Genomic DNA, 27557 nt, shown 5'->3' with positions numbered 1-27557 from the left:
AAATAATCCATTGGATTCCATCAGGAGCAAAGGGGTCTAGGGATGTGAGTGACTGAACGTGTCCTGGCTCCCCACCTACCCCATGCAGCCAGATAAGTTGTAAAAAGGAAAGGAGCTGGGCGGGGGGTGGAATTCCAGAGACCTGAACTGGATCCTAATTTTCAGACTGGAAACTTTGAAGGTTTCAGAGAAGCAAATCTCCAAAAGGGCACTGCTTAGGCAGAAAAGAGTTCTAAGTGGCTAAGTGAGGGAACTAGGCAGGGAGAGAGCAGAAGTAGCTACCTCCCACCACGTTCCCCTCGGCTTTCATGCCTCGTGGAAGGGATCTAGAAATGTCCAAGTGCTCCCAGTAATAACAACAAATAATATTAACTCTCCTGGGTGCTAGCAATATAATGAGGAACAAGAGACAAGCCCCTGCTTTCATGGGGCTCATATCCCAGGGGGTGTCAGACTATAAGCAAGTAACTGAATAAACCATCAAGGTAAATTCAGATAGGGATAAGCTTTATACTAGAATATTATTCAATGATATTAATTGATGCATCATTTATAACAGAAACTTAAGTGTCTACAAATATGCAACTAGTTATATAGTTCATTCCATTGAATGGAATACTGTGAAAATATTATAAAGAACAAGGAGGGGGCTTCCCTGGTGGCGCAGTGGTTGAGAGTCTGCCTGCCAATGCAGGGGACGCGGGTTCGTGCCCCGGTCCGGGAGGATCCCATATGCCGCGGAGTGGCTGGGCTCGTGAGCCACGGCTGCTGAGCCTGCGCGTCTGGAGCCTGTGCTCCGCAACGGGAGAGGCCACAGCAGTGAGAGGCCCGCGTACCGCAAAAAAAAAAAAAAAGAACAAGGAGGGGGCTTCCCTGGTGGCGCAATGGTTAAGAATCCGCCTGCCAATGCAGGGGACACGAGTTCGAGCCCTCATCCGGGAAGATCCTACATGCTGCGGAACAACTAAGCCCATGCGCCACAACTACTGAGCCCACGCACCACAACTACTGAAGCCTGCATGCCTAGAGCCCATGCTCTGCAACAAGCGAAGCCACTGAAATGAGAAGCCCACGCAGCGCAACGAACAGCAGCCCCCGCTCGCGGCAACTAGAGAAAGACTGGGCGAAGCAACGAAGACCCAACACAGTTTGTTAAAAACAAATTTTAAAAAAACCTATGTTCCGTAATATCCCTTAAAAAAAAAGAACAAGGAGTAACTCTAAATATTCATAGGAAAAGAAGTCCAGGAAGTAGCACTGGTGAAAAATAAAAGCAGGTTATAGAAAATCTGTTCCAACGTGGGTGTATTTTCCACACCACCAAGCAGTTAATTCAATTCTGACACCGGCTGTCTGGAGACAGAAACAGGTTAAGGCTTCAGTCCCGGAATTCTCCGGCAGACCCGTGGTTAGGACTCCGAGCTTCCACTGCCGGGGGCCCAGGTTCGATCCCTGGTCAGGGAACTAAGATATCCCACAAGCTGCGTGGTGGCCAGAAAGAAAGAAAGAAAGAAAATTATTGCTCGCCAGATAAATATTCCTTTTTTTTTTTCAGTTTTGTAAAAGACACAATATACTTATTTCTATATGCATGAAAATTTCCTACATGATGTAAATTTTCATTTATTCCATGTTTAATATTAATGTATAAAATACATAGTTGATTTTACTTCCTAATGTAACTTGGTTTGGAACTTGACTTTGATGCGTGATCTGTGTCTCTGGATAGAGATCTTAGAAATAGTTGACATGTTTTAGTCCTATACTGAATTCTAAGTTAAATATTTCAAGATGGCTTTGATCAGCCAAGCTGGACGGCTGGTATGCAGACATGAGTAAATCACTAAGAAAAACAGTTAAAACCCTGACTTTGTATATTCAGCTTGGAGACCGGCATATCTGTTGAATGTATTAACAGTGACTCATAACCACATGAGTTAAATATACGAAGGAATTAAATGTTTAGCTCATAGCTCTGGACGTGCTGAGGTCTAGGATTACTGTAACACCAACAGAAAATTGGAATTGAAATAGATATACTGGACTTGACTCCTAACTTCAAGGCCAAGAGTTTGCTAATAATGTATCCTGCTGGGTTGAGACGGTAGGGGAACCTCCCTGTCTCCCTCTGCCTTCTGTTTTCCAGGACTTTGTCAGGCAGGAGGGGGAAAATTCCATTGCAGCAGCCCATGGTATAACTTGGATTCTTGCCCAAAAATCTCAGAACAAAATGAGCCCTGGTGACAAGTTATAAGGAGAGGGAAATCTGTACTTTCTCACCTTCTTAGGGAATCCCCAGGAGTTCCCTGGGACTTGCATCTGGTCCCCCTCCACCGGTGGAAGCAGCTCGCTGGCACAGTGTCATCTGCTCTCAGCACATTCCTGGCCTTGGGGGTCATCCCTCTGCAGTGGGAACACCCCAGAGCTCTAGCCCCTGGGGCCAAATCCTGCTCTCTGGCAAGGAGCTGATGCACTCACTCACTCATCCTAAACTGTAAATGCTGATGGGGTATAATCTCTGATAAATGGATAAACAAACCATGGAATTTTGCTCAGTGATAAGAAGAAACAAACTACTGATTTTGTAATAATAGATGGATCTCAAAAATATTATGCTGAGCAAAGGCAACCAGAGCCATGAGTACACAAAGGGTACATAGTCTGAAGGGGGTGATTATGAGGCTAGGCCTGCTGAGGGGTCAAGTGTTGTACTACAGGCATTTCTAGCATCTCCCCGTAGAATGTGCGGGGATATGTCCTCTACTCGGGCTTCATCCAAAGTTCTGAGGAAAAGGGAACAGTCATCTTTAGCATCCTGTTATACATACCTGTGTCCTCAACCAGAAGCTGTTGGTTACCAACTCGACATTCATTCCCCCATCTGTTTTCATTACCAACTACCCCAGTTGACTCACGTAGCAATTCTCGTCTACGTGGAGAGTCTTCTTGATTTGCTGAAGTCTATTGTGGTTATCACCTTTCCCTAGTTAAGGATTATTTTAGGGTTGAGTTTGTGACCCCCTTCTGGCCAATGAGATGTAAAAGGGCTGGGGGCTGCTGGGAAAGATTCTCTTCCTCCTAAAAAGGAGACATCATGAGAGATGGTCCTTTTCTTCATCTCGACATTGTTGCATGCAGCAGGGACACTTGGACTGACTCTCCCCCCGGGGTGGGTGATGACGTGAGGACAAAGCCAAAACCCTAAGAGTGGCAGAACAGAAAAATGGAAAAAATCCGAATCCTTGATCATGTGTTGAGTCACATGGAACAGCCTTCCCTCTGAACTTCATGTTAATAGAGAAAAGAAATTTCCTTATTGTTTACACCACACAATTTTCTGTTACCTGCTGCTGAAAGCATCTTAACTGATATAAGAATCAGCTCCTTGGGGGTGATACATACGCCCAACACAAAGTGTCTATCACAAAAATGATGCTCAATGAATGTTTATTGAAATATTATAAGAATGTATATATCAGACCTCTGATGATCTCAACTAGAGTTACATCATTCCACCCAATACGACTGAATTTGAGCTTGTTTATACTGCAAAATGAGTTGCAAAGTAAGAGGACATGGTAGGGTTTGTGCAGAGTGGGCACGTCTGGGGATCACTGATGGTCAGGAGTCAGCAGGGAAGACAGCAGTAACCAGCTGGCTGAGGAAATGTGGTTTATGCCTTCAGGGACTTCAACCTTCAGTGTGAAATGCTTGAAGATTCTGCTATGAACATGGGGGAATGATGGCAGAGCAGAATAATAACTGGTAAGCTGAAAGCTTTTCCCAATCTGAGGCCTGGTGAGAAAAAATGAAACAGATACAGAACCTTTAGATGACAGGTTTAAAGCTTTTGGCTATGCCCTGAGTTCCTGTACTGTTTTGTACATACTTAGAGAAATGCCACTCCATACAGATCTGCTTTGCACATTCAAAGTGATTTCTGCAAAGGGGGAAATGGCAATTCTAGGAAGACTTTGTTCAAAAAATGACCCAGAGCCATAAATTCATGGGGACCTTATTCAACACGATACTACTCTACACAATCATACCCAATTAAAAAAAAACAAAAAAACAACAGACTTCTTTTTAGAGCAGTTTTAAGTTCACGGCAAATTTGAACAGAAGGTATAGAGGTTTCCCATATACCGCCTGCCCAACGCAGGCATAGGCTTTCCCATTATCACCATCACTCACCAGATTGGTACATCTGTTACAATAGAAGAACCTACATGGGCACACCATTGTCGCCCAAAATCCACACCTCATATTAGGGTTCACTCTTGGTGTTGTATATTCTATGGGTTTTGACAAATAAATAATGTCGTGTGTCCATCATTATACTATCATACAGAATAATTTCACTGCCCACCAGATCCTCTGGGCCCTGCCTATTCATCCTTCCCTCCTCCTCTGACCCCGCCACTCCTGGAAACCACTGATCTTTTTACTGTTTCCATAGTTTTGCCTTTTCTAGAATGTCATTTACTTGGAGTCACGTACTGAAGAGCATTTGGGCTGCTTCTAAGGTTTGGAAATTATGAATAAAGCTGCTATAAATATCTATGTGCAGGTTTTTGTGTGGACATAAGTTTTCAACTCATTTAAACTCATGTAAACAAAAGAGCATAATTGCTGGCTCATGTGGTAAGAATATGTTTAGTTTTGTAAGAAACAACCACATTGTCTTCCAAAGTGACTGTACTGTTTTGCATTCCCATCAGCAATGAATGAGAGTTCCTGTTGCTCCCCGTTCGGTGTTGTCAGTGTTCTGGATTTTGACCATTCTAATAGGTATGTAGTGGTACCTTACTGTTGTTTTAATCTGCAATTCTCTGATGACATATGATGTGAATATCTCTTCATACACTCATTTGTTATCTATAAATCTTCTTTGCTGAGGTATCTGCTCAGGTCTTTTGCCCATTTTTTGATAGGGGTATTTGTTTTCTCATTGTTGAGCCAAATTTTTAACTTTATTTTGTTGACAGATTTCAAAAGAGATTGATCCTCATCCCATCTGTTTTGGCTACTCTGGAATCATAGGAAGGCAAGGCTAGAATTTCAGTTCAATATAATGCACATTATTTAACAGCTATTATGTGTCCCCACACATTGCTTTAAGTATTGTCAAAGATACAAAGACATGTCAGATACAATCCTTGCCATTTTGGAAATCTTTGGGGGAACCAAAAATATGGCTATAAAAAATTAGACAGCACTGAAGGACATAAAAGGTTAATTGCCATATGTGTGTTATCCTCTCTAAGTACTTACCATGAAAGTTTTTGATCTGATTAAAACTCAAAGTTTCTATCTACATACAATTTAAAAGATATTTTATGAAAGGTGATGATCAATTAGGCAGGTGTTTTACTGAGAACTATTAACTTATAAACTGCATATACATATCATTTTTACTGATGCACTGAACTACAGCAAGCAGAGCAGAAGAAGTAATGGAGCAATCATCTTATACCTCTTTCAAATAGATAAATTGGTGGAGAACTCTGTAAATGGAGAAAACATCACAAGGACTCATACTTTCTTCTTTGGCGTGGAAATAATGACCGCATCAGTGGAAAAAAAGACTGGTGTGGAAACAACCAACTAGTGAGCTAAAGTACAATAGTGATTATTATAATAGAGGCATGATAGCAATCATTAATAGTAATTTGGAAACCAGTGTCTAATAACTGAGTTTCTACCAATGGACCGATCCTTCAGGAACGTGGAGACTGTAATGAGCCTAGGAAAGAACATGAGCATCAGGGGAGAACCTAAGTTTCACCTGAGACATTATCAAGAGACAGTAAAATGCGCATGGAAGAATGACTGACCGGAAAACCTTCGCTTGTCAGTGGCATTTCCCAGGCTTACACAGGCTCTTTGGAAAGTGGGGCCCCCCAGATGATCACCCCAGAAGGAAAAGGCACATTCCTTTGCGATTAGAATTACTGTGGAGGGGGGAAGCAAACATTACAGACAAGACACTGAGTAAGCAGAAAAATGTGTGCAAGCTTCTTGGACTTAGCATAAGACACTCATAAAAATGGATCTTCTCAGGAACATTCCATTGCAACCACACTGAGATGGTGCTATTCCCCTAAAATTAGAGCTCGTTCTCTGATTGGCCTTTGTATACTAGGAAAGTACCAGTACAAGAAGAGAGTAGGTATCATGGGTTAATATCTATGAATGGAACTTGGTGATACATCCTCTGAACTTAAGGGTTTACTTCCTCTGGTGCTTTGCCCTAAGCCTGTCACCCAGGAATCTCCCATTTCCAAAAGATATCCAGAACTGAAATGACTGATGGTTGGTTGGATAAATAAACCAAGGACTTTCCTGAGGTTGACAGGAAGGGGGAAATGGCAAGATTATCACTTTGAGGGTTTCAGTTTATCTTATCTTGTGGCAGATACACTCAGGTGCCTACCCAATAGTCAACCGGCTATGCCTGCCACTCACCCTTCTTTCTTTTGCTAATAGAACCCAAATGTTGTTCATTGTCCTCCAAGAAGCCATGCTCTGCAGGGGAGGCACAGTCTCTTTTTTAGCCCCACAGAGCTAATTTCTCTTGCCAAAGAGATTTGTTTTAGGCAACAAGCATGTGAGACAATCCTGGCCAGTGAGACTGGAAGGAAGTCTACAGGGAGGACTCAGGAAAGAATGCTCTTACCCTTGAAAGGGAACACACAACAGGGTCATTTCATGTTTCTGCCTCTGGAAGAATGCTAATCTATATTTAGTTATTCAATTAATAAATCTGTATTGCCCAGCATGTGTCCTGAAATCCAAAGTCTATCTGACCTTGAACTGGAAAGGAATAGCTTTTAAAATGTAGGTGAGTTTCAAAACCGCAGTCTAATAAAGTCCTATACTTTAAAAATAGAGTGGAAAGGTAAAGCAAATAGCAGACCAGGAGAAGTGAGGGCTGGGTCTCTAGCTAGACAGTTCTGAAAGCCTAATTTGGTGGAGAGGTTGGGGGGTAGGGGGATGCTTTGTCCACATGCCTATTTCCGGAATGTAGTCTTGGTCTTCCAGAATCAACTGAAATTGCCCTATGTGAACCATCCCCAAAGAGGAGGCCTCACAGAGGTACCACTGCACGTACTTTTTTTTTTTTTTTTTTTTACCACTACAAGGCTTGTGGGATCTTAGTTCCTGACCAGCGATTGAACCCGGGCCCTCACCAGTGAAAGCTGGGAGTCCCATCCACTGGACCACCAGGGAATTCCCCCACTGCACGTTCTGACAGCACCTCTGTTTTTTCCTACCCACAGCCAGGACACAGGGATGTCTGTTGCAACGCAAGCAACATCCTCAATGATCACTTCCACTCTTCGCACTTCCTGGAACGTAGCAATGACTCTCAGAGAAGTTTACACCACCCTATTAGTGCAATAGACCAAGGCTCTTCTCTCCCTTTTGTGACAGCCCTTCAGATTTTTTCATCTTGTCTCCTCTTAAGCCACCGTGCTCTGATTTTTTCAACTGTTCCTTCTTTGAGATGGTTTCTAAACCCCCTTACACTCATGCTCATTCTACTTAGAAACATTCCTGTGCTGTATTTGCCCATGTTCCTCTTAAACATGTTGCCTAGAAGAGAATACAGTACTCCAGCAAGTTCTTCGCCATGCAAGACAGTGTATGTCTGTCAATGGATTTGTTTCTTATAGTGGTTATAATGCCACTAAGATTACCTTTGTTTATAGTAGCTACATCATCCTGGCCTTGATAATTGTGAAATACGGAGCCATATAATTATAATCAGAGCAGAAATTCAGGACTTTGCCTTTGTCTACGTGCATGAATATGGGCTGGGGAGGCAAGGGGACTGGGAGGTAGCCCCAGAATCTGACATTCCAAACACAACCTTGACATGTCATCAGACACTTAATAAAGGATTACCAAGAAGCTGAAGCTCCTGGAGACATATCAAGCAGATGCTGAGGATGTGACCCGGCTCTCAGAAGAATTCTACCTAAACGGAAGCGGTAGCAAGGACTAGGACACGAGTACAAATTTCCTGTGATGCTCGAGGGAGCGATCACTTAAAAATTAAGGTCCGTGCCAAAGACTCCAGTTACCCTAATGAAGAGATTTCACAATGAAACCCTGAGGAGATCAAGCTCCAGGGCATGGGAGTGGCATGTGTGTGGCATGGGAGTCACACACAACTAGTGGCAGCATCTAATCGGTGAATTTAAGATCCAAAGGAAATTTGTATATGGATGGGGTGAGTAGACTTTTATATCTGTTTAATGAATAAGTGAGACTTTTTATTCTCTCTCATTATTCAGTGTCAGGTGACTTTCCTCTGTATAACAATTCTTTGGGTTTTCACTTAGCCAGTGGCTAATTCCGCCCTGCTCCCCTCACCCCCAGATCTATCCTCCCTGATCTTTTTCTCAGAAACTGCTGCAAAGCTGATCTTTCCCATCTGGCTTTAGTGCAGACAACTTGAGCTATCTCTTCCAGCTTTGGGTCACCTATAAATTTCAAACATGCTTTCCACAGAATCCATAAATAAATGGGGGGGGGCAGTGTCCATAAAAATAGGAATCATTAATCTAGCCAAGAGTTAGAAGGGAAAGTGGTAAGAGGATGTTTCTGATAACATTGATAATTCTGTAATTCTGATGATTCTGATAATACTGCCAAAGTATTATTAATGTTGCCAAAGGGTTATTTTCAAATCATGGTAAGGAACATGGGAAGGGAGTTTGCCTAGACTTAAATTCTACACAGTGGGTAGCAAGTCCTATGACCACTAACTTTTATGCCATAATTGACAATGAATTATTCATTAACTTTTAAAATAATTAATTAATTAATTAATTTTTGGCTGCGTTGGGTCTGTTGCTGCACACCGGCTTTCTGTAGTTGCGGCGAACGGAGGCTACTCTGTGTTGTGGTGCACGGGCTTCTCATTGTGGTGGCTTCTCTTGTTGCAGAGCACCGGCTCTAGAGCGCAGGCTCAGTAGTTGTGGCGCACGAGATTAGTTGCTCTGTGGCATGTGGGATCTTCCCGGACCAGGGTTTGAACCTGTGTCCCCTGCATTGGCAGGCGGATTCTTAACCATTGCACCACCACGGAAGTACCCTATTCCATTAACTTTTGTTTTTTCTTTGGACATTTACCCATTTCGTGTTTTGTATCCAAACCTCTTGATCTCTTTCTCTCACCTGTCACCAGTCACTTCCCATTTTGTCACTGTTTAGCATCCTCTATTGGACAGATTTGAGAGTTGTAAAACTGCATTCAGCTTGCTTTGTCATTTGATAAAAACTCTGATAGGTGAGGGAGGAGATTAATATTACTGGCTTATTTCAATTTCCATTGCAATGGTCTGACTTTATATCAACAAAGCAATCATATCAGGGGAGCTGGAGAAAAAAAGTAACCAGAATCCACGTTTTAGCTGATGGGGTTGGATATCTGTGGATGGAGACAGGAGACCTGGATGTATTTTGTAAACCTAAATGTTTTAAGATGTAATTCCAAATATCCTGCTTACTTTGGCTTTCTTTTGTCATAAAACAGACAGTGCTTTGTGCCTGGAAAGAGACACAGGCTGCAAAGACTCATCTGAACTGTCCAGAAACGTCTTTAATCTTGACCATTTTCAAACACAGATGTCCACGGTGAAGAATTTTCTAAGGAATTCTTACAATGCAGAGTCTGTTCAGAGGATGCTGATTTCAAAACCTCTGTACACAGGGCATAATGAAGAGGGAAAGAAAGTGCACAGCTTCGGGTAACTTAAGAAAAAGGAAGAAGATTTGACAGGAAATGCAAGACTACCCAAGTAGAAAGCATGTAGCATGCTGTGACTCAGAATAAAGGAAATGTAACTCGAAGTGTAACTCTTCTGGTCTAACACAGACCAGGGCTTGCCCTCAAGCACTGCAAAGGATGCCAGTTTCCAGCTGTATACATATGCACAAATAAAACAGGATGCGTGTAGAATGTACTTGCCACGATTGTGGGCAAAGGACTCTTACTCATCTTTCATCAATGATTTCGGTTCTGTAATTTTCCATGAAATTTTATTCTTTTAGGACTATAAAAATTCCAGTCACTCGTGAGCTGGTAAGGGAAATGTATATTTAATGTCTATCAGTGCAGGATGTGGGTAGATGAACCATTTAATACCGATTTGAACAGTCTGGTAATCTAGGGATTTAGGAATGTAGGTGAAGCCACCACCCTGTTGGATTTTATTGCTGACTGTGTGTGCATGTGTGAACTCGAGCCAGTGGAGGGAGGAATTCAGTCCCCCGTTTCAGGACCTATCAGTGCTGTGTGCCCTCAGTACCGTTCTTTGCGCTTCTCCTGCCCTGCTCTGTATCCCAGGAGGCTGACCTCTGCAGGCTGTTTCCAAGCTTCTGTCTGTTTCCCAGGCTCTTATCATTAATATCACTACTTTTCCTTTCTTCTCCCTCCCTCCCTTCCTTTCTCTTCCTCTAGCTGGGTTTGGTCCATCAGAAATTGGAGGGTGGCAAAAGGGGAGAAGCCAGAGTACTGATCATCTTCCCTCTCTGGTAGTGGCTTCATCTCTTCCTTGGCTCCAGCTTCCAATGGACAGGCCCAGTATGATCCCAGCTTTGACTGGTCACCTATGTCTCTCCAGCTTAGGAGTGGTAGCAGCTTATAGCTATGACCAGTCTGGGGTTGCTTCAGTGTCCCCTGCTGAGCTTCTAGCCTTTGTGGTCAACTTCCTACATTAAATTCCTTCTGTTTTAAATACCCGGAGTGGTTTCTGTGTCCTAACTGGATCCTGAATGATACAATTGTTTTGTAGGTTGTCATCTATTAAATCAAGGCTTCCTTTAATTTTATACAGAATCCCCTACTTTTATAATAAAAATAATCATAGCTAATGTATATTGAGCACTTTATAAGTACCAGGTAAAAGTACTGAGTAAGTTACTCAGCAGAGGATAGCTACAGCTTTCGCCTCCAGCTTCTCTTGGCAGCAGCCATGTTATACTCCCTCGGAGGTACCAGCACCAGCTGCCCATGACCTCCTTGGTGGTCCAAATACTATGCACTTGGCGCTCCAGCCAGAAGTCTAAGGACCAACTAGGCACCCTAGAGTCGGGGTTGGGACTTCCTCCAAGCTCTACCTTCTAGGACCTCCCCCAGAGACTCTTCTCTTTTGGATTCCAGCTCTAGGTGTGGCAGCTGCTTCCTTCAGTAACTGTCTGATTTACCTCAGCATCCTGGCTTTCCAACATCTGGAAATACAATACAATATCCTTCATTAAATCTCCTCTGGTTGAAATATCTAGCATGGTTTATGTTACTCTGACTAGACCTTGACCAATACAAAAGTCCTTCCACCTTAATTCTAGTAAGTGTCCCACTGATTCTAAACAATTGGCACTTTCAGCCCATTTATTTCTATATGTATCTCAACTATACGAAGTTTAAGAGTTCTTATCATTACTATCACTACTTTTTTAGATAATACGAAAAAATTATCAAATAATTGCCCAGATACTGTTTACAAAGATAGAAATGCTGCTGAAGTGAAATTTTGGACTGACAGGCGGTGATTATGTGATACTTTGAAACGTTTATCATCAACTGATGCATCAAAGATACACCTAGGGGGCTTCCCTGGTGGCGCAGTCGTTGAGAATCTGCCTGCCAATGCAGGGGACACAGGTTCGAGCCCTGGTCTGGGATGATCCCACATGCCGCGGAGCAGCTGGGGCTGTGTGCCACAACTATTGAGCCTGCGCTCTAGAGCCCGCGAGCCACAACTACTGAAGCCTGCGCGCCTAAAGCCCGTGCTCTGCAACAAGAGAAGCCACCACAATGAGAAGCCAGCGCACCGCAGCAAAGAGTAGCCCCCGCTCGCCGCAACTAGAGAAAGCCCACATGCAGCAACAAAAACCCAATGCAGCCAAAAATAAAATTAAATTAAAAAGTTACTAACTGTATGAAAAAAAATCTATTAAAAAAGGCGTTTTTATGACATAAGAAATGCATTAACAGTTCACTAGTGGGACTTCCCTGGTGGTCCAGTGGTTAAGACTCTGTGTTTCCACTGCAGGGGGCACAGGCTCTATCCCCAGTTGAGGAACCAAGATCCTGCAAGCCACGTGAGACAGCCAAAAATTTTTAAAAAAATTTTTTTTAATTAAAAAAAATAGTTCGATAAGAAAAAAAGTTAAATATTTGAACAGAAAATATGTAGAACATTTGGAAATCTTCAGGAAAGATCACTCTGGAAATAGCACCTAGGACTTTAATCCATAATCCCCAATGTAAACTAAAAATCTATAATGGTAGAATGGGTCTAAGTTTTAAACCAAGAAAACTCAAATTCCAGAGGTAGTAGGAAAAATGACTTTGCAAACCCACAGACGTATAGAAGTAAGCATAGAGAGAGTGAAGTTAATCAAACCCATAGTGGGAGTACTTTTATGATAATTTTAGGATCTGAGAGACAGGGTATATGAAAGCCCTCTGTATGCTGTAAAGCACTTATACATTATTATATATTATCTTTGAAATATAGATAACAGTATCTGGTTTACTTATCTTGCAGTGTAACTTAATTAACTATGTGAATGTGTAGATTAAAAATGCATGGATGTTAACAAAGGATTAGCTAATTGCCAATCTCGACCCAAATTCACACAGAAAGGGACCATCTGAAGTCACTGGGTGGTAGTAGCGGCAGCAGTAACAGCAGCAAGAATTGTGGATAGAAGACAGACTCTGGCGGTGCCCTCTTCTCCTCTCCAGCCTGTAGATTGCTGCCACTACACTGGTTTGGCTCCGTAAGGGCATCAGCTGGGACCCTGTTCAGCTTTACACAGGGCTGGTTTCATGGGTGAGCAGCCCGTGTGGCTGCACTAAGACAGGTCCCATGCTTGTTGTATTTCTCTGTTAACACTGTCTTGAAATTCCTAATAATTTTTTAACAAAGGACCCTGAATTTTTATGTGCACTGGGCTCCACATATTATGCAGCCAGTCCTGGCTGTAGAACCCATTTGGATGTTTGTTTCTTCTGACAAACAGAAATGGAATTTACCTGAATTTAGGCACTGGCCCAGGAGTGAACATTCCTAGAACTGCCCTTAACTGCTCCCCTGCCAGACTGTTCCTTCTTTTTCATATCCATCTGTTGGGCCCACCATAACTTCCCAGAACCTTGCTGGGTCTGTAAAGAGAACCCTGCTGCGCTGAATTTGACCTCAGCATCATCACCATTCTGTTGGCAACCTCTGTGGTTGCCAAGAGGTTGTGGTGTGGCAAGACTCCTGTCCTGCCTGACTCCAGCTAGTGGTGTATAAAGGAACTCCTGCTCTAGCCTGACCCTAGCTGGTGGGTGGCCTGGGTCTCTGAGGATGCTTTCTTCCAGAATGGACAAAGGAGGACAGAGCGGGTTAGAAAAAGCTAATTATCAATCAGAGGTCAAGAATGACTGCTCAAAAGTGGACTTCTACCACTGAATGTTGCCTAACCACCCGAGCCTCAGTTTCCCCGTCTGTAAATGGGGCAAGCAGAGGAGGTATCAACTTCCACAGTACTGCCAAGAGGACAGAGAGTATGCGTTAAAGACTATGTGGTTCCTGGAGCTTTGTGTTAGCACTCTGTGAAGCAGGTAATTATGTGGGTCATGGGCCCCTGGGAGAACCTGATGCTATCTATGACTCCTTCCCAGCCCTTCCTACGCCCCCCAAAAACGTCATCTCTCAAAAGAGCTCGCCCACGGTGCCAGGGTTTGACCCAGGTGTTCCTGGACCCAGGTGAAGGCACGGGCCTCTTCAATGCTCACTTCAACGGTGCCGTCTCCATTCGGTTCTCGAAGCCTCCACCTGTGGTTCACTAAACACGGCCACCCGCATCCGCACCACCACTCCCAACCCCAACCCCCTCCCCCGCCTCTGCAGGGGGGCTGATCCCAGCTGCCTGCACAGCCCCCGAGGGTCCGCGCGGGCAGAGCGGCCGCAGGAGGGGGCGGGCCCGGCTGTCGGCCCGCCCCGCGTCGGGCTCGGGGTGAGGGCTCCGACCTATGACGGGAGGGAAACTCCTGTGTCCGGGGGGCGGGAGGGAAGCGTGCGGCTGAAAGGCGCATTGATGCAGCCGGCGGCGGCCTCGGAGCGCGGCGGGGCCGGACTGGGATCACGTCTCGTCTCCCGGGTCGTCTCCTCCTCCTCCTCCTCCTCCTCGCCTGCTCCGCGCGTCCCGGGGCCGCCGCGCGCCATGCGCTTCCAGGGCCCCGCCACCGGCTCCCCGCAGCGGCTCCTCGGCCTCCTGCTGCTCCTGCTGCTGCAGCTGCAGGCGCCGTCGAGCGCCTCCGAGACCCCCAAGGGGAAGCAAAAGGCTGTGCTCCGGCAGAGGGAGGTGGTGGACCTGGTGAGTCCGGTGGAGGGGACAGAGCCTCGAGCGGGGACGGGGGAGGGGGTGTATGTCTAGCGTGCGCCTGGGGGTCCCGCTTTGCCTGAGTCTCCAGGGAAGGAAGGACCTGGGCTTTGCGGGTAGTGGAGTCCTGGAACTGGCGAGGTAGACCGGTATGAGAGGGCCATCGTGAACCAGAGATGCGCCGCGGGTCGTGTGGGACGCCCCAGAGTACAGGGAGTCGCCCAATAATTTCTGACCTTTGAGCCCCCATCGATTCCCGACCCCCACCCCCCGCAGGGATGGAGAGGGTTAGGGCTGCAATGAGAGTAGAATGGGGAGCTTGGGTAGGTTAGAACGTGGGCCAGGGAGCTGCCTGGGACACCCTGGGCTATCTGATCTCCTGGGTGGGCCTGGGCCAGGGACTTGCAATGTGTCCTTTGTTGGGGCTGGTGGCCACGTCTGCCAGCGGGAGAGAATAACAATCTTCACCCAACATCCGTCCAACTCTTTGTAACGTGATGACAGTGAGTCATGTTGGGTCATCCTCCTAGGGAGTATGGGCTGCAGTTTACTTTGTTGGACGACCACAGCTGGGCCAGGAATTGTTCAGAGGGTTTACGATCAGAAGGGGAAATGAAGGGGCCCAGCACTAACCCTCCAAGGACCCATTTCATTGTTCTGTTTAGACAGATGGGCAGCCCTTCCAGACACGCTGGGTCTTCAGCCTGTGAGCACCAGGTAGGAGCATCACAGCCGAACTAAGGGGAGAAGACAGTTACCAGGAGAGCAAATAAATAGCCCAGGTGCTTTCTGAAGGGGTAATCTATGGGAAGGCCTGTTTACTTAAAGCTCTTCCCTTCTAAAAGTCAACAAACCCAGTGAAGGGCAGAGTGGGTCTCTACCCTGAAGCAAGAGTGATTCTTTCAAAACCACTGTATTCCTTGGTGTATGATAAACTTCAATCTTTAAGCAGACAAATATAGTGTTACAGGCATTGCAGGACATAAGAGGGGGCATTTTTTTGCTAAAAAACTGTTTCGAATTTGTTAAGCTGCCATTGTAAACTGAGCTAATAAGCCAAGCTCCCTGGAAACTAGAACTATGCCAGATTCAAACGCTCTGTAAAAAAATTCCTGCCGTTCCACACTGCACTTTTTGGTGTGGTGCTATGTAATTTTGCTCCACAAAGCAGACTGTGTGTTCAGGGCTACAGTTCTATTTTCAGTGCCTAAATTGTTTAAAACTGTACCAAATGAATGTGGTTCATGTGCAGTCTGCATTTTATGAATCTGTCGTTATGATACACAAAATACCCCCTTTCCCTATAAAGCTAGCAACTTTTTTTCTTTCCCTCCAAGGATTTACAGTACCTGCGGTTTCCCACAACTCTAGCCCGACTTGGAAAACTTTATTGTGCAGCCTGGCTCAGGTGCATCCTGTAATTGGATTTGGTTTTGCTGGGGGAAAAGAATCCACACAGTCATTAAGGTTTCAACAGATTCTATAAAGCAGCTTCTTTGTACAGGATCTTTCAAAGCCTTCCTTTCAAGCGTGCAACAAGCTCTGCCTCCTGGTGGCCAGTGAAAGAAACAGGGGTTCCTCCCACAGACATTTATGGAACCCCCTACCTGATACTAATCATGTGCTGGGTTAGTGAAAGAAGTGAAAGAAGGCAGATGTAATACCTGTGGAATCGAATTCAGTAAAATTATGTGGTCTCTGAAATGCAGTTTTTAGATAAAAAGGTGAATAAAAATTCTCAACCATGGCACAATTGACTTTTGGGGCCAGATGATTCTCTGTTACGGGGACTGTGCTGTGCCTGTAGCATGCTTAGTAGCATCCCTGCCATCTACCCACTAGGTGCCAATAGCAATCTCTCCCTCCCAAGCTGTGACAACCAAAAATGTCTCCAGACATTGCCAGGTATCCTCTGGGGGACAAAATTGTCCCCGTTAAGAACTGCTCATATATAGAAAAATAAAACTTTGCTCTGAGGGGAATAACAGTGAAAAAAAATCAAAGAATACCAGAAGTTTTATTGTTTCTCCCTTCCCACTTGAAATCTTTGTGTAAACATTGCCTATGTCTGTTAGTGAAAGTAACCTATCTACTAAATGAAAATTAAAGTATATCTACTAAATTTAAATTTAAATCTACCAAGTAAAATTAAAGTATATCTACCAAAATGAAAATTAAGTATAAAATAAAGCCAACTAGAATGTTTTATACTTTAGCGTGTCTTTGAGTACTTTTGCAATTTTGTTAAATACGTTTCTTATTATTTCTCTGGCAGCAAATAAATAGAGTGTCTTTTTTTTTTTTCTTAAAGTCAGGAAAATAGCACTGGTCAAAGTCATAAAAATCATTTAGCAAAATAAAGATCAAATTGGTGATGTGAGAAGATTGATTGGCAAACATTAGATACATAAGGATCTTTCCTAGGCAGTGTCATTACTGAATTTAATAATATGACCATATCCAATCCTAGATGGTGAAATTAAAAAATAAGCTTTGTTAGAGAAATGCAAATCAAAATTACAATGAGGTATCACCTCACACGGGTCAGAATGGCCATCACCAAAAAATCTACAAACAATAAATGCTGGAGAGGGTGTGGAGAAAAGGGAGCCCTCTTGCACTGCTGGTGGGAATGTAAATTGATACAGCCACTATGGAGAACAGTATGGAGGTTCCTTAAAAAACTAAAAATAGAACTACCATCCGACCCAACAGTCCCACTACTGGGCATATACCCTGAGAAAACCATAATTCAAAAAGAGTCATGTACCACAATGTTCATTGCAGCTCTATTTACAATAGCCAGGACATGGAAGTAACCTAAGTGTCCAGCAACAGATGAATGGATAAAGAAGATGTGGCACATATATACAATGGAATATTACTCAGCCATAATAAGAAATGAAATTGAATTATTTGTAGTGATGTGGATGGACCTAGATTCTGTCATACAGAGTGAAGTAAGTCAGAAAGAGAAAAACAAATAACGGTATGCTAACACATATATATGGAATCTAAAAATTTTAAAAAATGGTTCTGATGAACCTAGGAGCAGGACAAGAATAAAGATGCAGACGTAGAGAATGGACTTGAGGACACGGGGAGGGGAAAGGGTAAGTTGGGACGAAGTGAGAGAGTGACATTGACATATATACACTACCAAATGTAAAATAGATAGCTAGTAGAAGCAGCTGAATAGCATAGGGAGATCAGCTCCGTGCTTTGTGACCACCTAGAGGGGTGGGATAGGGAAGGTGGGAGGGAGATGCAAGAGCGAGGGGATATGGGGATATATGTATACATATAGCTGATTCACTTTGTCATACAGCAGAAACTAACACAACATTGTAAAGCAATTATACTCCAATAAAGATGTTAAAAAAAAAGCTTTGAAGTTATTTTAATATATAAGGAATCTTGATTTTTTTTTTGTTCTCACTGGACAGTATATTTATAGAGAATGATAGTGTTAGATCATTTATACAAATAGGGATTGTTAAAGTAAAAATTTAAATGAATTGGGTGTGCGGTTTGAAGGGTCTAATAATTGACCAATTCAGGGATAGGCACAAGAATTAGGCAGATGGAGATCCAGCTTTACCACCGATGCAACTATATTGCTGTGTGTGGCTTATGGCTATGTGTGCTAGCCAGCAGGTTTGCTAATGCTCTCTTCCCCAGTCCTAGTCCACTCAAGGGAGTGGACACACTTGCTCTGGGCCACTATCTCACATGGTCTTGAGGAAATAATGAGAATAATCATGGCTGACTATACTATGTGCCAGGTACTGCTCTAGTACATTTTATGTATTATCTCACTTAAATCTCCTACAAGGTAAGAATCTTTATTATTTTTCCCCATATTTCAGTTAAGGAAACAGGCATTGAAATGTTGAATAACTTGCTCTATCTCACATAGCTAATAAGTGGTGGAGCCAGGATTAAAATCCATAGTATATGACTCTAGAATCTATCACTCAACTTCTACGTGATACTACTGCACCACCCCCTCAAGGAAAACACAGATAATCCTAGCACTTAAGAGTTTGTTAGATTACTGCCACCCTATTAAAGACTAATGGTCACTTGCAATGAGATTATTTATTCCTTCTTGGTGGGGAGGGCTGAGTGGGGTTGGAGGCCAGAAGTGTTCCAACACTTCCTCCACATGAAAAATAGGGAGGAGAAGCAGGTATGCTTATCCAACTTAGAGATATTGCCAGTGTAAGATAACTATTGAGTTAAGATTTCATTTTATAATTATATCTCTGAGAATTTATCTTAGGGAAATAATTGAAAAGAAGAAAAAAGCTATGTGGATAAAGACTTTCTTTACAATAATGTTAACGATAGAAAAAAAATAGAAATAACGATCCCCAAATAGTGCAATGTTTGCATAAAATTGTAAAAGTATAATTCTGAAATCCAAGTCTCTTTACAATATGTAGGGTTAGAAGAAAAGAGCAGTATATCAAATTATGTCTACCTTATAATACAGCCATTTAAAAATTATGTATGCTTTTAATGAGCAGTAGAAAAAAGCAGGCAAATGAAATCATTTTCTCTTCTTTGTGTGTGTAAAGTCTGCCAAAAAAAAAAGAATAGGAAAGAAATCCCAATATTTTAGAAATGACTTTAAAAATTGGTTCTTTATATATAAAAAATAACTCATCTGGAACATGGGCAAGTGGTATGAAGGGATTCTTGACTCCAAGGCCTCAAAATAAATGCAGTTCTGATCAGACTGAGTCTTTGAATCTTAAGTGAAGGGAGTTTTTCCCCCCGTTCTTTTTTCTGATGCAGTATAATGGCATGTGCTTACAAGGGCCCGCGGGGGTGCCTGGGCGAGATGGGAGCCCTGGGACCAATGGCATCCCTGGCACCCCTGGGGTCCCAGGTCGAGATGGATTCAAAGGAGAAAAGGGGGAATGCCTGAGGGAAGTCTTTGAGGAGCCGTGGACGCCTAACTATAAGCAGTGTTCGTGGAGTTCACTGAATTATGGCATAGACCTTGGAAAAATTGCGGTGAGTAAAGTCTGAATTATTTTAAAGTTGAAGTAAAACTTAAAGGTGTTCATAGTTGAGTGGTAATTTTAAGTGTGCTTTTATTTTATTTTTACTAAAAGACAAAAAATATTAAGGAATGGGTACCGTGTGACTTCTAACTTAGGATTAGTGAAAACATTGATAACATTTCAGAATTAATTTTATAAAGCTATTTCTGAGATAAATATATCACCATATTATTTTAACCCTAACAATACTTAAAATAACTTACACTTTTTTCTTTTTTAATGGAAACAAAAAGGGAGAGCATAGGTGTCTGTGTTGGACAAGTAAGCAACTTTCCAATCTTGTCCTAAAGTGATTTTAAATTAGTCTAAGAAATTCTGCTGGGGCTCCAGATATAAAGGTGGAAAGAAATATCCAAGAAATTAACACATGATTGGAATTATCTGGAGGTGGGGAGTCCATTGGTATTTGTCCTTATTCTGGGTAGCAGACCCAGCTTAAAATTGCTAAGCTTAAGCAAAGTAGAATGGACCAGAGATACACTACAATGACCATTTAAAATTATTCTGTAATATTTAGGAGAAAAATTACTCAAAATAGCCTGTCTGGCAATGCATTTGGATTAATGACTCCGTCACTTTGATTAGTGTTTGCTTCCAAAGTAACTGGCGAGTCCACTGGGATGGCACAGAGTTGAAGCTGGTGCCATTTCAAGCCTCTTTCTTCTTTTGTTGACAAACTCTGTACATGGTTCTGTATCCACAATATATTATTCCTTGATATTAACCACTACTACCACCAGGCAAATAGACGAGATTTTATTTTCATAAAACTCTCAGGTTCTAAGTAGCAATCTGTGTATTATCCCTGCTCCTCTTTCAGCTCTTTAATGTCTGCTCTATTAGCTATAAAAATGTTTGAGACTGCTTCATTTGATTTCTGTGTGGTCGAATTTCCATATAGCTTCCATAGTTTGGTGACTGTGACCAGTTATATTTTCACATGTGATTTCTTAGAAGGCATTTTGTTAAAATGTTGCCTACTTCTTTAAACACCTGACGTTGATAGACTGGTTGCTTATTTATAGTTCATCAAAATTGCTGGTTGAGTTCTCTCTAAAAACTTGCCCTATGGACTCTGGATTATTAATACAATATGTTTTCAAGTTCCTTTTAGCAGTGGTCAGAATGGGTTTGGGAGCCTTCTACGGGTAAAAGATAGTAGGACCAGGAGCCAATAGACAAACAAATTTTGCAAAGACCTGGGTCTTATCGTTGTGTCATGTAGGTAGAGACTAAAAACCCCACCTACGCTTTACTCCTGATACTGTTTTCTGTTGCTTAAAAAGAAACAGGTCAGGGACTTCCCTGGTGGTCCGGTGGTTAAGACTCCGTGCTCCCAATGCAGGGGGCCCGGGCTCGATCTCTGCTCAGGTACCTAGATCCCGCATGCCACAACTAAAAGATCCCGCACAAGGCAATGAAGATTGCTCATGCCTCAACTAAGACCCAGTGCAGTCAAATAAATAAGTAAATATTAAAAAAAAAAAAAAGTAACAGGTCAAAGTAATATATATGGGCAGTGCTAGGCAGGGATTCTGTGTTGTTTACTGTTGTATCTGTAGTATCCAGAACATAGGAAATAATTTTGGAATAAAAAGAAAAGTAAATACATAGACTGTTTTGGTCTAAAATACTGAAGACTGGCTGTTTTTGGTAAAAACTGAAAGATACCCTCAATGGAGTGAATAATTCTAAGAAAGCCATAATTCTATTTTCTTAGAGTTTCTAATATCAGAGTCTCTTTTCCATCTTGCAGAGAACTGCTTTCCCTCTGTAAAAGCTAAGCTTTTTAAATGCAGTTTGGGAAAAAGGATCATTAAATAAAATGCACAATACAATTTGAAAGCATCTTTTTAATTAAAATGAAAATGCTAATTAAGTCCTATTTCTGTGTTTGTGACAGGAGTGTACATTCACAAAGATGCGTTCGAACAGCGCCCTAAGAGTCTTGTTCAGTGGCTCGCTTCGGTTAAAATGCAGAAGCGCATGCTGTCAGCGTTGGTATTTCACGTTCAATGGAGCTGAATGTTCAGGACCTCTTCCTATTGAAGCCATAATTTATTTGGACCAAGGAAGCCCTGAACTGAATTCGACAATTAATATTCATCGCACTTCTTCTGGTACGTAGAATGGGGACGTTACAGAATGTGCCTCAGATCTTTAGAGACCAAAGATTAGTTTTCTGTCCACTATCATGGTAGATCATAGCAAGCTTTCTGTGCATAATTCTCAATCCTGGTTGCACTTCAGAATTTCTTATAGATCTTTTAAAAACTATGTGGATGCCTGGGTCTCATCTCTGATCAACTGAATCAGAATCTTGGGGTAAGACCCCAGCAGCTGTATTTTTTAAAAGATCATAAGGTTGAAAATCACTGAGTTAGATGAAATGGCGAAATAGCCAATAATGCCGTAGAGCAGTGGTTTTCAACCTTAGCTATACCTTGTGTTCAACTGGGGAACTTTAAAAAAATCACCGTGCCTGGGTAACACTCCTCCATGAAGGCTGACTTAATGGGTCTGGTTGCACCCCAGGCAATGGGACTTCCAAAGTCTCTCCTGGGGCTTCCCTGGTGGCGCAGCGGTTGAGAGTCCGCCTGCCGATGCAGGGGACGCGGGTTCGTGCCCCGGTCCGGGAAGATCCCACATGCCACGGAGCGGCTGGGCCCGTGAGCCATGGCCGCTGAGCCTGCGTGTCCGGAGCCTGTGCTCCGCAACGGGAGAGGCCACGACAATGAGAGGCCTGCTTACCGCAAAAACAAACGAAGTCTCTCCTGGTTATCTCAATGTTCAGCCAAGCTTGAGAACCACTCGCTTAGATTGATAAGAAGGCTGATTTCTCTGCCTTGTTCTTCAAAAAGGTAGGTACAGTCTGCTGCATTTGTAGAAGAGAACATTTCTATATTGATCCTGCATTCTCTGTTTGCTTCTACCTCCTATAAAAGAAACGACATTCGATTAAACCAGTGGTCACTTAAGCTGTTAAAAAAAAAAACACCTTGGACTTCCCTGGTGGTCCAGTGGTTAAAACTCTACGCTCACACTGCAGGGGGCACGGGTTCCATCCCTGGTCAGGGAAGATCCCTCATGCTGTGCGTGGCCAAAAAAACCCAAAACTATTGGGTTTTTTGTTTTGTTTTGTTTTTGTTGAGTTTTTTGGGGTTTGTTTTGCTGTATTTTAAGGTTCATTGAAAGAGTTTAGAAGCTACCAAAAGTAGAAGGGGAAAAACTACCGATTAATGTCATCACCCAGACACACCACTATGAGTATTGGGCTGCCAGCTGTTTTGCTTTCTTGAACTGCTGTGTGGCAGGAGCTGGGAGTGCGGCACACCGTAACAACACATGCCGAGAGAATCACAAGGTGTCCATAGCGATAGCTTCATTCCCCTGATTTCTTGAAAGGATTTCTCACGAATCTTGTACTTAAAAATGTCAGAGGGAAGAGAAGAGATCCCCTCACTGCTAACCAGAAGAAATATTTCAGCATTCTTAGGGATCAAGTCAGATACTGATCCCCCAACTTAATAGAGCACATTTATCCCTAAGAAATCAAGGGCATCCCTTCCATTTTCTTCCTCAGATCCCCACAATATCCTCAAGATGTAAAGAAGATACTTTAACCCCTTCTCTCTGCACACAGAGGAGGTCCAGGGAAATAAAGTATCTTACCCTGAACAGTAGGCTCAGTGTCCTGGAGAGCAGAAACCAGAGCCCTGCTCTCTTGTCTCCCAAGACAAGGTTTGATCAGATGAAAAAGCCTCTTCACTAAGTTCTGTGCTGTAAACGAAGAGGTGCTTTCCATCTGAGAAGCAGTCACTAAAGTTTTTTAAATCTGGGTATAAAATACAAAATTTGACTAGGAAATGATATGTGTTTAAATAGTAGTTGATATAAGCAACTTACTTTCTATTGTAGTATCTTTAAATGTGTGTGTTAATATCTTGCTATAATGTAAGCTCTCAGGCCTAGGAACTGTGACCTATACATACATATACTTTGTAAATTATTTAACATAGCATTTCCCAACCATGTTGTGGAAACTTATTTGGTGTGATCAGTTGGGTAGAATGTCAGAAGTAATTTGTTATTCATAACAGTTTTTGTCTTAAGATGAGTTAAAGGTTACCTCTATAATAAATTCCCTTGCACACTGGTACTCTTTCTCGAGGGAAAGGAAAGGGATGCACTTACAGTTTGCACATCAGAGGATGACGTTAAGCCTTGGATATGTCCATGGGAGTTTGACATACATTAGGATGTCGTCTTCTTACCTGGATCTAGGAGGAAAACAGGTTGAGAACCCCTAATCCAACATAGTTTAGGTGTTTAATAAGCTGCAGTACTACCTTATCACAGCAAAAATGTTCATTCATTTAAAAAACATTATTTCATTTGTTAAAGACCATGAAGTGACCACTTGACTCTCCCCGTGTGAGGCTGACACTAAACGCAAACTTGTCTGACCTCCTATGGGATTAAGTGAACAAATTTTTAGACCGTGGATGTCAAGACCTTGGGAGAACATGAGGATTTCTAGGCTTTCTCACCTGGCATGATACTGAGAATTCTAGATTAAATGGGATTGTGGGCACGCACTGCTTAGTTCTCCCAACTTTGAAAGGGGCCTGAACCAGTCACAGGTCCCCGGATTCAGAGGGACTTGCCTTCAATTCACTGATGTCACAGCTGGTGGAAGCAGATTGCTTTAGGCCTGCAACCCCTGGCTCGGTTCAAATGCACTAACCTTAACCAGATAGGAAAACTAACCAGTCACATGTGGTCATCCCTACCCTACTTATATGTAAGAACCGGTTTTCTTAGAGAATGTGCCAATCTGCCAACCTTTTCCCCCTGACACAGACGTCAAAGGGGTTGTACCTTTTGCCTATTAAAATCAACACTAGGGGAATTTTTTTTTTAAGATATTAACCATGTATTTCTTCTTTAGGTCTTTTTTAAAAAATTTATTTATTTATTTTTATATTTATTTTCGGCTGTGTTGGGTCTTCATTTCTGTGCGAGGGCTTTCTCTAGTTGAGGCAAGCAGGGGCCACTCTTCATCGCGGTGTGTGGGCCTCTCACTATCGCGGCCTCTCTTGTTGTGGAGCACAGGCTTCAGACGCGCAGGCTCAGTAGTTGTGGCGCACGAGCCTAGCTGCTCCGCGGCATGTGGGATCCTCCCAGACCAGGGCTCGAACCCGTGTCCCCTGCATTGGCAGGCAGATTCTCAACCACTGCACCACCAGGGAAGCCCCTGGGGGAATTTTTTAATGTTGGAGAAGAGCCTTGATAAGGAATGCAACTTATATATATTAGTATGTGAAAGTCGAGAGGACCTGTGAAAAGGCACGTGTTTATAAAGCATAAAAACACAGAGGAAAAACAGGATTTACTTAGTTTTTTGTTTTTTTCATGATGAGGAAATTCCAGATTGAAGGACTGATACAATGATTATGTTAGAATTACTTTTAATGTTATAAAAGTCCTTTTTTTTCTAGTTGAATACCATCAAGTGTATACAGGTAAGTGTTGGAAAGGGCTTTCTTTAAAAAAGACTTACAGATCACGTCAAAGTCTTGGCTTTTAAAAGTGTAGGCTTCCTGGGCTTCCCTGGTGGCGCAGTGGTTGAGAGTCCCCCTGCCAATGCAGGGGACACGGGTTCGTGGCCCGGTCCGGGAAGATCCCACATGCCGCGGAGCGGCTGGGCCCGTGAGCCATGGCCGCTGGGCCTGCGCGTCCGGAGCCTGTGCTCTGCAACGGGAGAGGCCACAACAGTGAGAGGCCTGCGTACCGCAAAAAGAAAAAAACAGAAGTGAGGCTTCCTTTGTTTAGTCAAATAAATTGCTTTTTTTTTGTTTTAGGTCATCTCTGTAACTAAACAAAGTCTCCCTTTATGATTAAAACCTCTAAGAAAATTCCACGTGAAGCTTATTTCACAGAATGGATATGTATACATCTTTAAAAAATATTTATGTGCTAAGAAAAAGAGAACTTATCTTTATGAGACCTTTATTAAGTATTAGCATTTTTAATTCCCTGTACATTAAGTAGATTTAACCTAGCTTGCTGAAGTAATACAGTTGAGCTAAAGGTTTTTGCTTTTTGTTCTGTAGAGACTTGTAATTCTCACCTTGTTTTGCAGTGGAAGGACTCTGTGAAGGAATTGGAGCCGGACTAGTAGACATTGCTATCTGGGTTGGAACTTGCTCAGATTACCCGAAAGGAGATGCCTCTACGGGTTGGAATTCAGTGTCTCGTATCATTATTGAAGAGCTACCAAAATAAATCCTTTCATTTTTGTTCCCTACCTCTCTTGTATTATACCTTTGAATGGTTCATTTTTGTGACCCCTTATATAATTTTTATGTGTACATCTGAATGAAAAAACAAAATTAAATGTGTTTACAGACCAAAGTGTGATTTCACACTGTTTTTAGATCCAGTATTCATTTTCCTTCCATCAAAACTGGTTTTGGGATTTTGTAGAAGATTAAAATACTTTCTTCATATTCCCATTCCCTGAACCTATAATTTGGAATGTTATTGTGGTCTCCGTTTCTTTCCTGTTCTCTTAGTGTAGCACTTTTTAAAATATAAAAGCTACCAGTCTTTGTATAAGTTGTAAATGTTCAGAATTGTTTAATATCTGTGAAATAAAACTTATTTCAAACAACCTTAATATCTTTAACGTAATTGCCACTAAAATCAGGGTTTCTGGTACTTTATATCTGGAGAGTTGAGGATAAACCTGACTTTGTATTTATCCTTTTGACAATCATGTTTTAAATTTAGTACAATAGTCCTGATCCATATTTTGAGAGATTCAAAGAGAAAGTGATATTTATGTGTCAGGAAATGCACTAGCACTTTAGAAATTTTGTCGTAATTTAACAAAGAGTAAAAAGACGGGGACTCTGGTCTCAAATTGCTTACCATTTGGAAGGGAAACTAAGATACAAAAATAACAAATCAAAGATTAATATGTTGATTGTGACAAAAGTTGTTGAAGAGATGGTATAATTCAAAGAAAGACCTATTACTTCTGGCTGAGGTGATCAGAAAGAATTCATGATGAAGTAAGTACAGGTGTAAGACTGATAAAGTTAAGTAAATCCTGGGCTTGACTTGGAAGTGTCAGTATGAACTCATAAGTTACTTTGTCTTAAGTAAAGCTATAAAACAATTAACAATAGAATCTCCTAGCTTTGTTTACTGAAAAGACCTAGAAATAATGACCAAACTAGTAATGCCCAGATTGTGATCTCTATATACCATATTCTACTAAAAGGAACTAAGGCTCCTTGAAGAAATGGGTGATTTCAGCTCTGGGGCAGGAAATGTACAAGATGAGCCTGGAACATCTTGGCAACTATGAAAGACAACTCAACAGGATCCAAGAGCCAATGTGGATTGGTTCTCACTGGCAGAGATGATACGATTTAAGCATCAATGAAGATAACAACTGGAATGGTTTGAAACACATCAGATATGTTTAAATGCATGAGTTCATAATGATATTAAAATAAAATTCATTGGTCAACTTAGAGGATGCCAGGAAATCAACTTGTTACTCTGAAATTTGGGGAAAAAAGCAAAGCATTTGTTCTGCTTTCTCTACATGAACTGTATTTCTGGGTAACCAACTTGTTGATGAAGGAAAATTTCTCTATAGAGTGTGTGTGTGTGTGTGTGTGTGTATTTTATAGCACTATATATTGGTATAGATAACAAAAGTGATAGGATATCCCTCTTTTCAACCCTTCATGATTTCAGGGCTCTAGCAATGATCATCAATGACTGATAACATTCCAGCATGAGAAGAAGACTATGTGCCCCCTAAGGAAAGCACATTACACTCCCCAAGAAGTTGTTTTGCAAGAAAGAATCAAACCTGGATCTGATTTAGCCTCCAGATACAACCATTAAATTTTAGGCAATACAGGGGATAGAAGAATATGTTAATTGACATATCAGGATTATAATCAGCAAATCAGGACTATGGGAAACTTGAAAGACAGCTGGGTTTCTTCAACACATATCCTGCAACAAAAGAGAAAAAGGAAAACATGGATTAAAAGGTTTAATACA

At 42.3% G+C, this 27557-nt stretch overlaps 1 protein-coding gene and 1 long non-coding RNA gene across 3 annotated transcripts; both read left to right on the top strand.

The window, feature by feature from the left end:
* The first annotated feature begins 883 nt into the window (after positions 1–883).
* On the top strand, positions 884–10735 carry LOC137209998 (uncharacterized). Its single transcript, XR_010936224.1, has 3 exons — positions 884–3765; positions 4722–4791; positions 9548–10735. It is a non-coding gene; the product is annotated as an uncharacterized lncRNA (long non-coding RNA).
* Positions 10736–14049: 3314 nt separating this feature from the next.
* On the top strand, positions 14050–26148 carry CTHRC1 (collagen triple helix repeat containing 1). Of its 2 annotated transcripts, XM_067711565.1 has the most exons (5): positions 14050–14385; positions 15061–15108; positions 19195–19416; positions 21370–21586; positions 25612–26148. In XM_067711565.1, exons 1-5 carry the CDS (start codon positions 14107–14109, stop codon positions 25752–25754), a joined length of 909 nt encoding a protein of 302 aa, XP_067567666.1. In that variant the 5' UTR covers positions 14050–14106; the 3' UTR covers positions 25755–26148. The 2 variants fall into 2 exon arrangements, with proteins under 2 accessions (XP_067567666.1, XP_067567667.1); XM_067711566.1 differs by lacking the exon at positions 15061–15108 and having other exon boundaries at positions 14051–14385.
* Positions 26149–27557: the final 1409 nt, after the last annotated feature.

Source organism: Pseudorca crassidens, chromosome 17 (genome assembly GCF_039906515.1).
Source record: "Pseudorca crassidens isolate mPseCra1 chromosome 17, mPseCra1.hap1, whole genome shotgun sequence".
In the NCBI taxonomy this organism is placed as follows: domain Eukaryota; kingdom Metazoa; phylum Chordata; class Mammalia; order Artiodactyla; family Delphinidae; genus Pseudorca; species Pseudorca crassidens.
The sequence above is the reverse complement of the archived record's forward strand: the minus strand, read 5'-3'. Positions and strand labels throughout refer to the sequence as shown.

Bases quoted from the DNA above. Each gene is read 5' to 3' on its own strand.
- CTHRC1 (XM_067711565.1), top strand. From the start codon at position 14,107: ATGCAGCCGGCGGCGGCCTCGGAGCGCGGCGGGGCCGGACTGGGATCA. The intron at 14,386-15,060 runs GTGAGTCCGGTG...CTGTTTAGACAG, and splicing joins AGAGGGAGGTGGTGGACCTG to ATGGGCAGCCCTTCCAGACA. The intron at 19,417-21,369 runs GTGAGTAAAGTC...TGTTTGTGACAG, and splicing joins TAGACCTTGGAAAAATTGCG to GAGTGTACATTCACAAAGAT.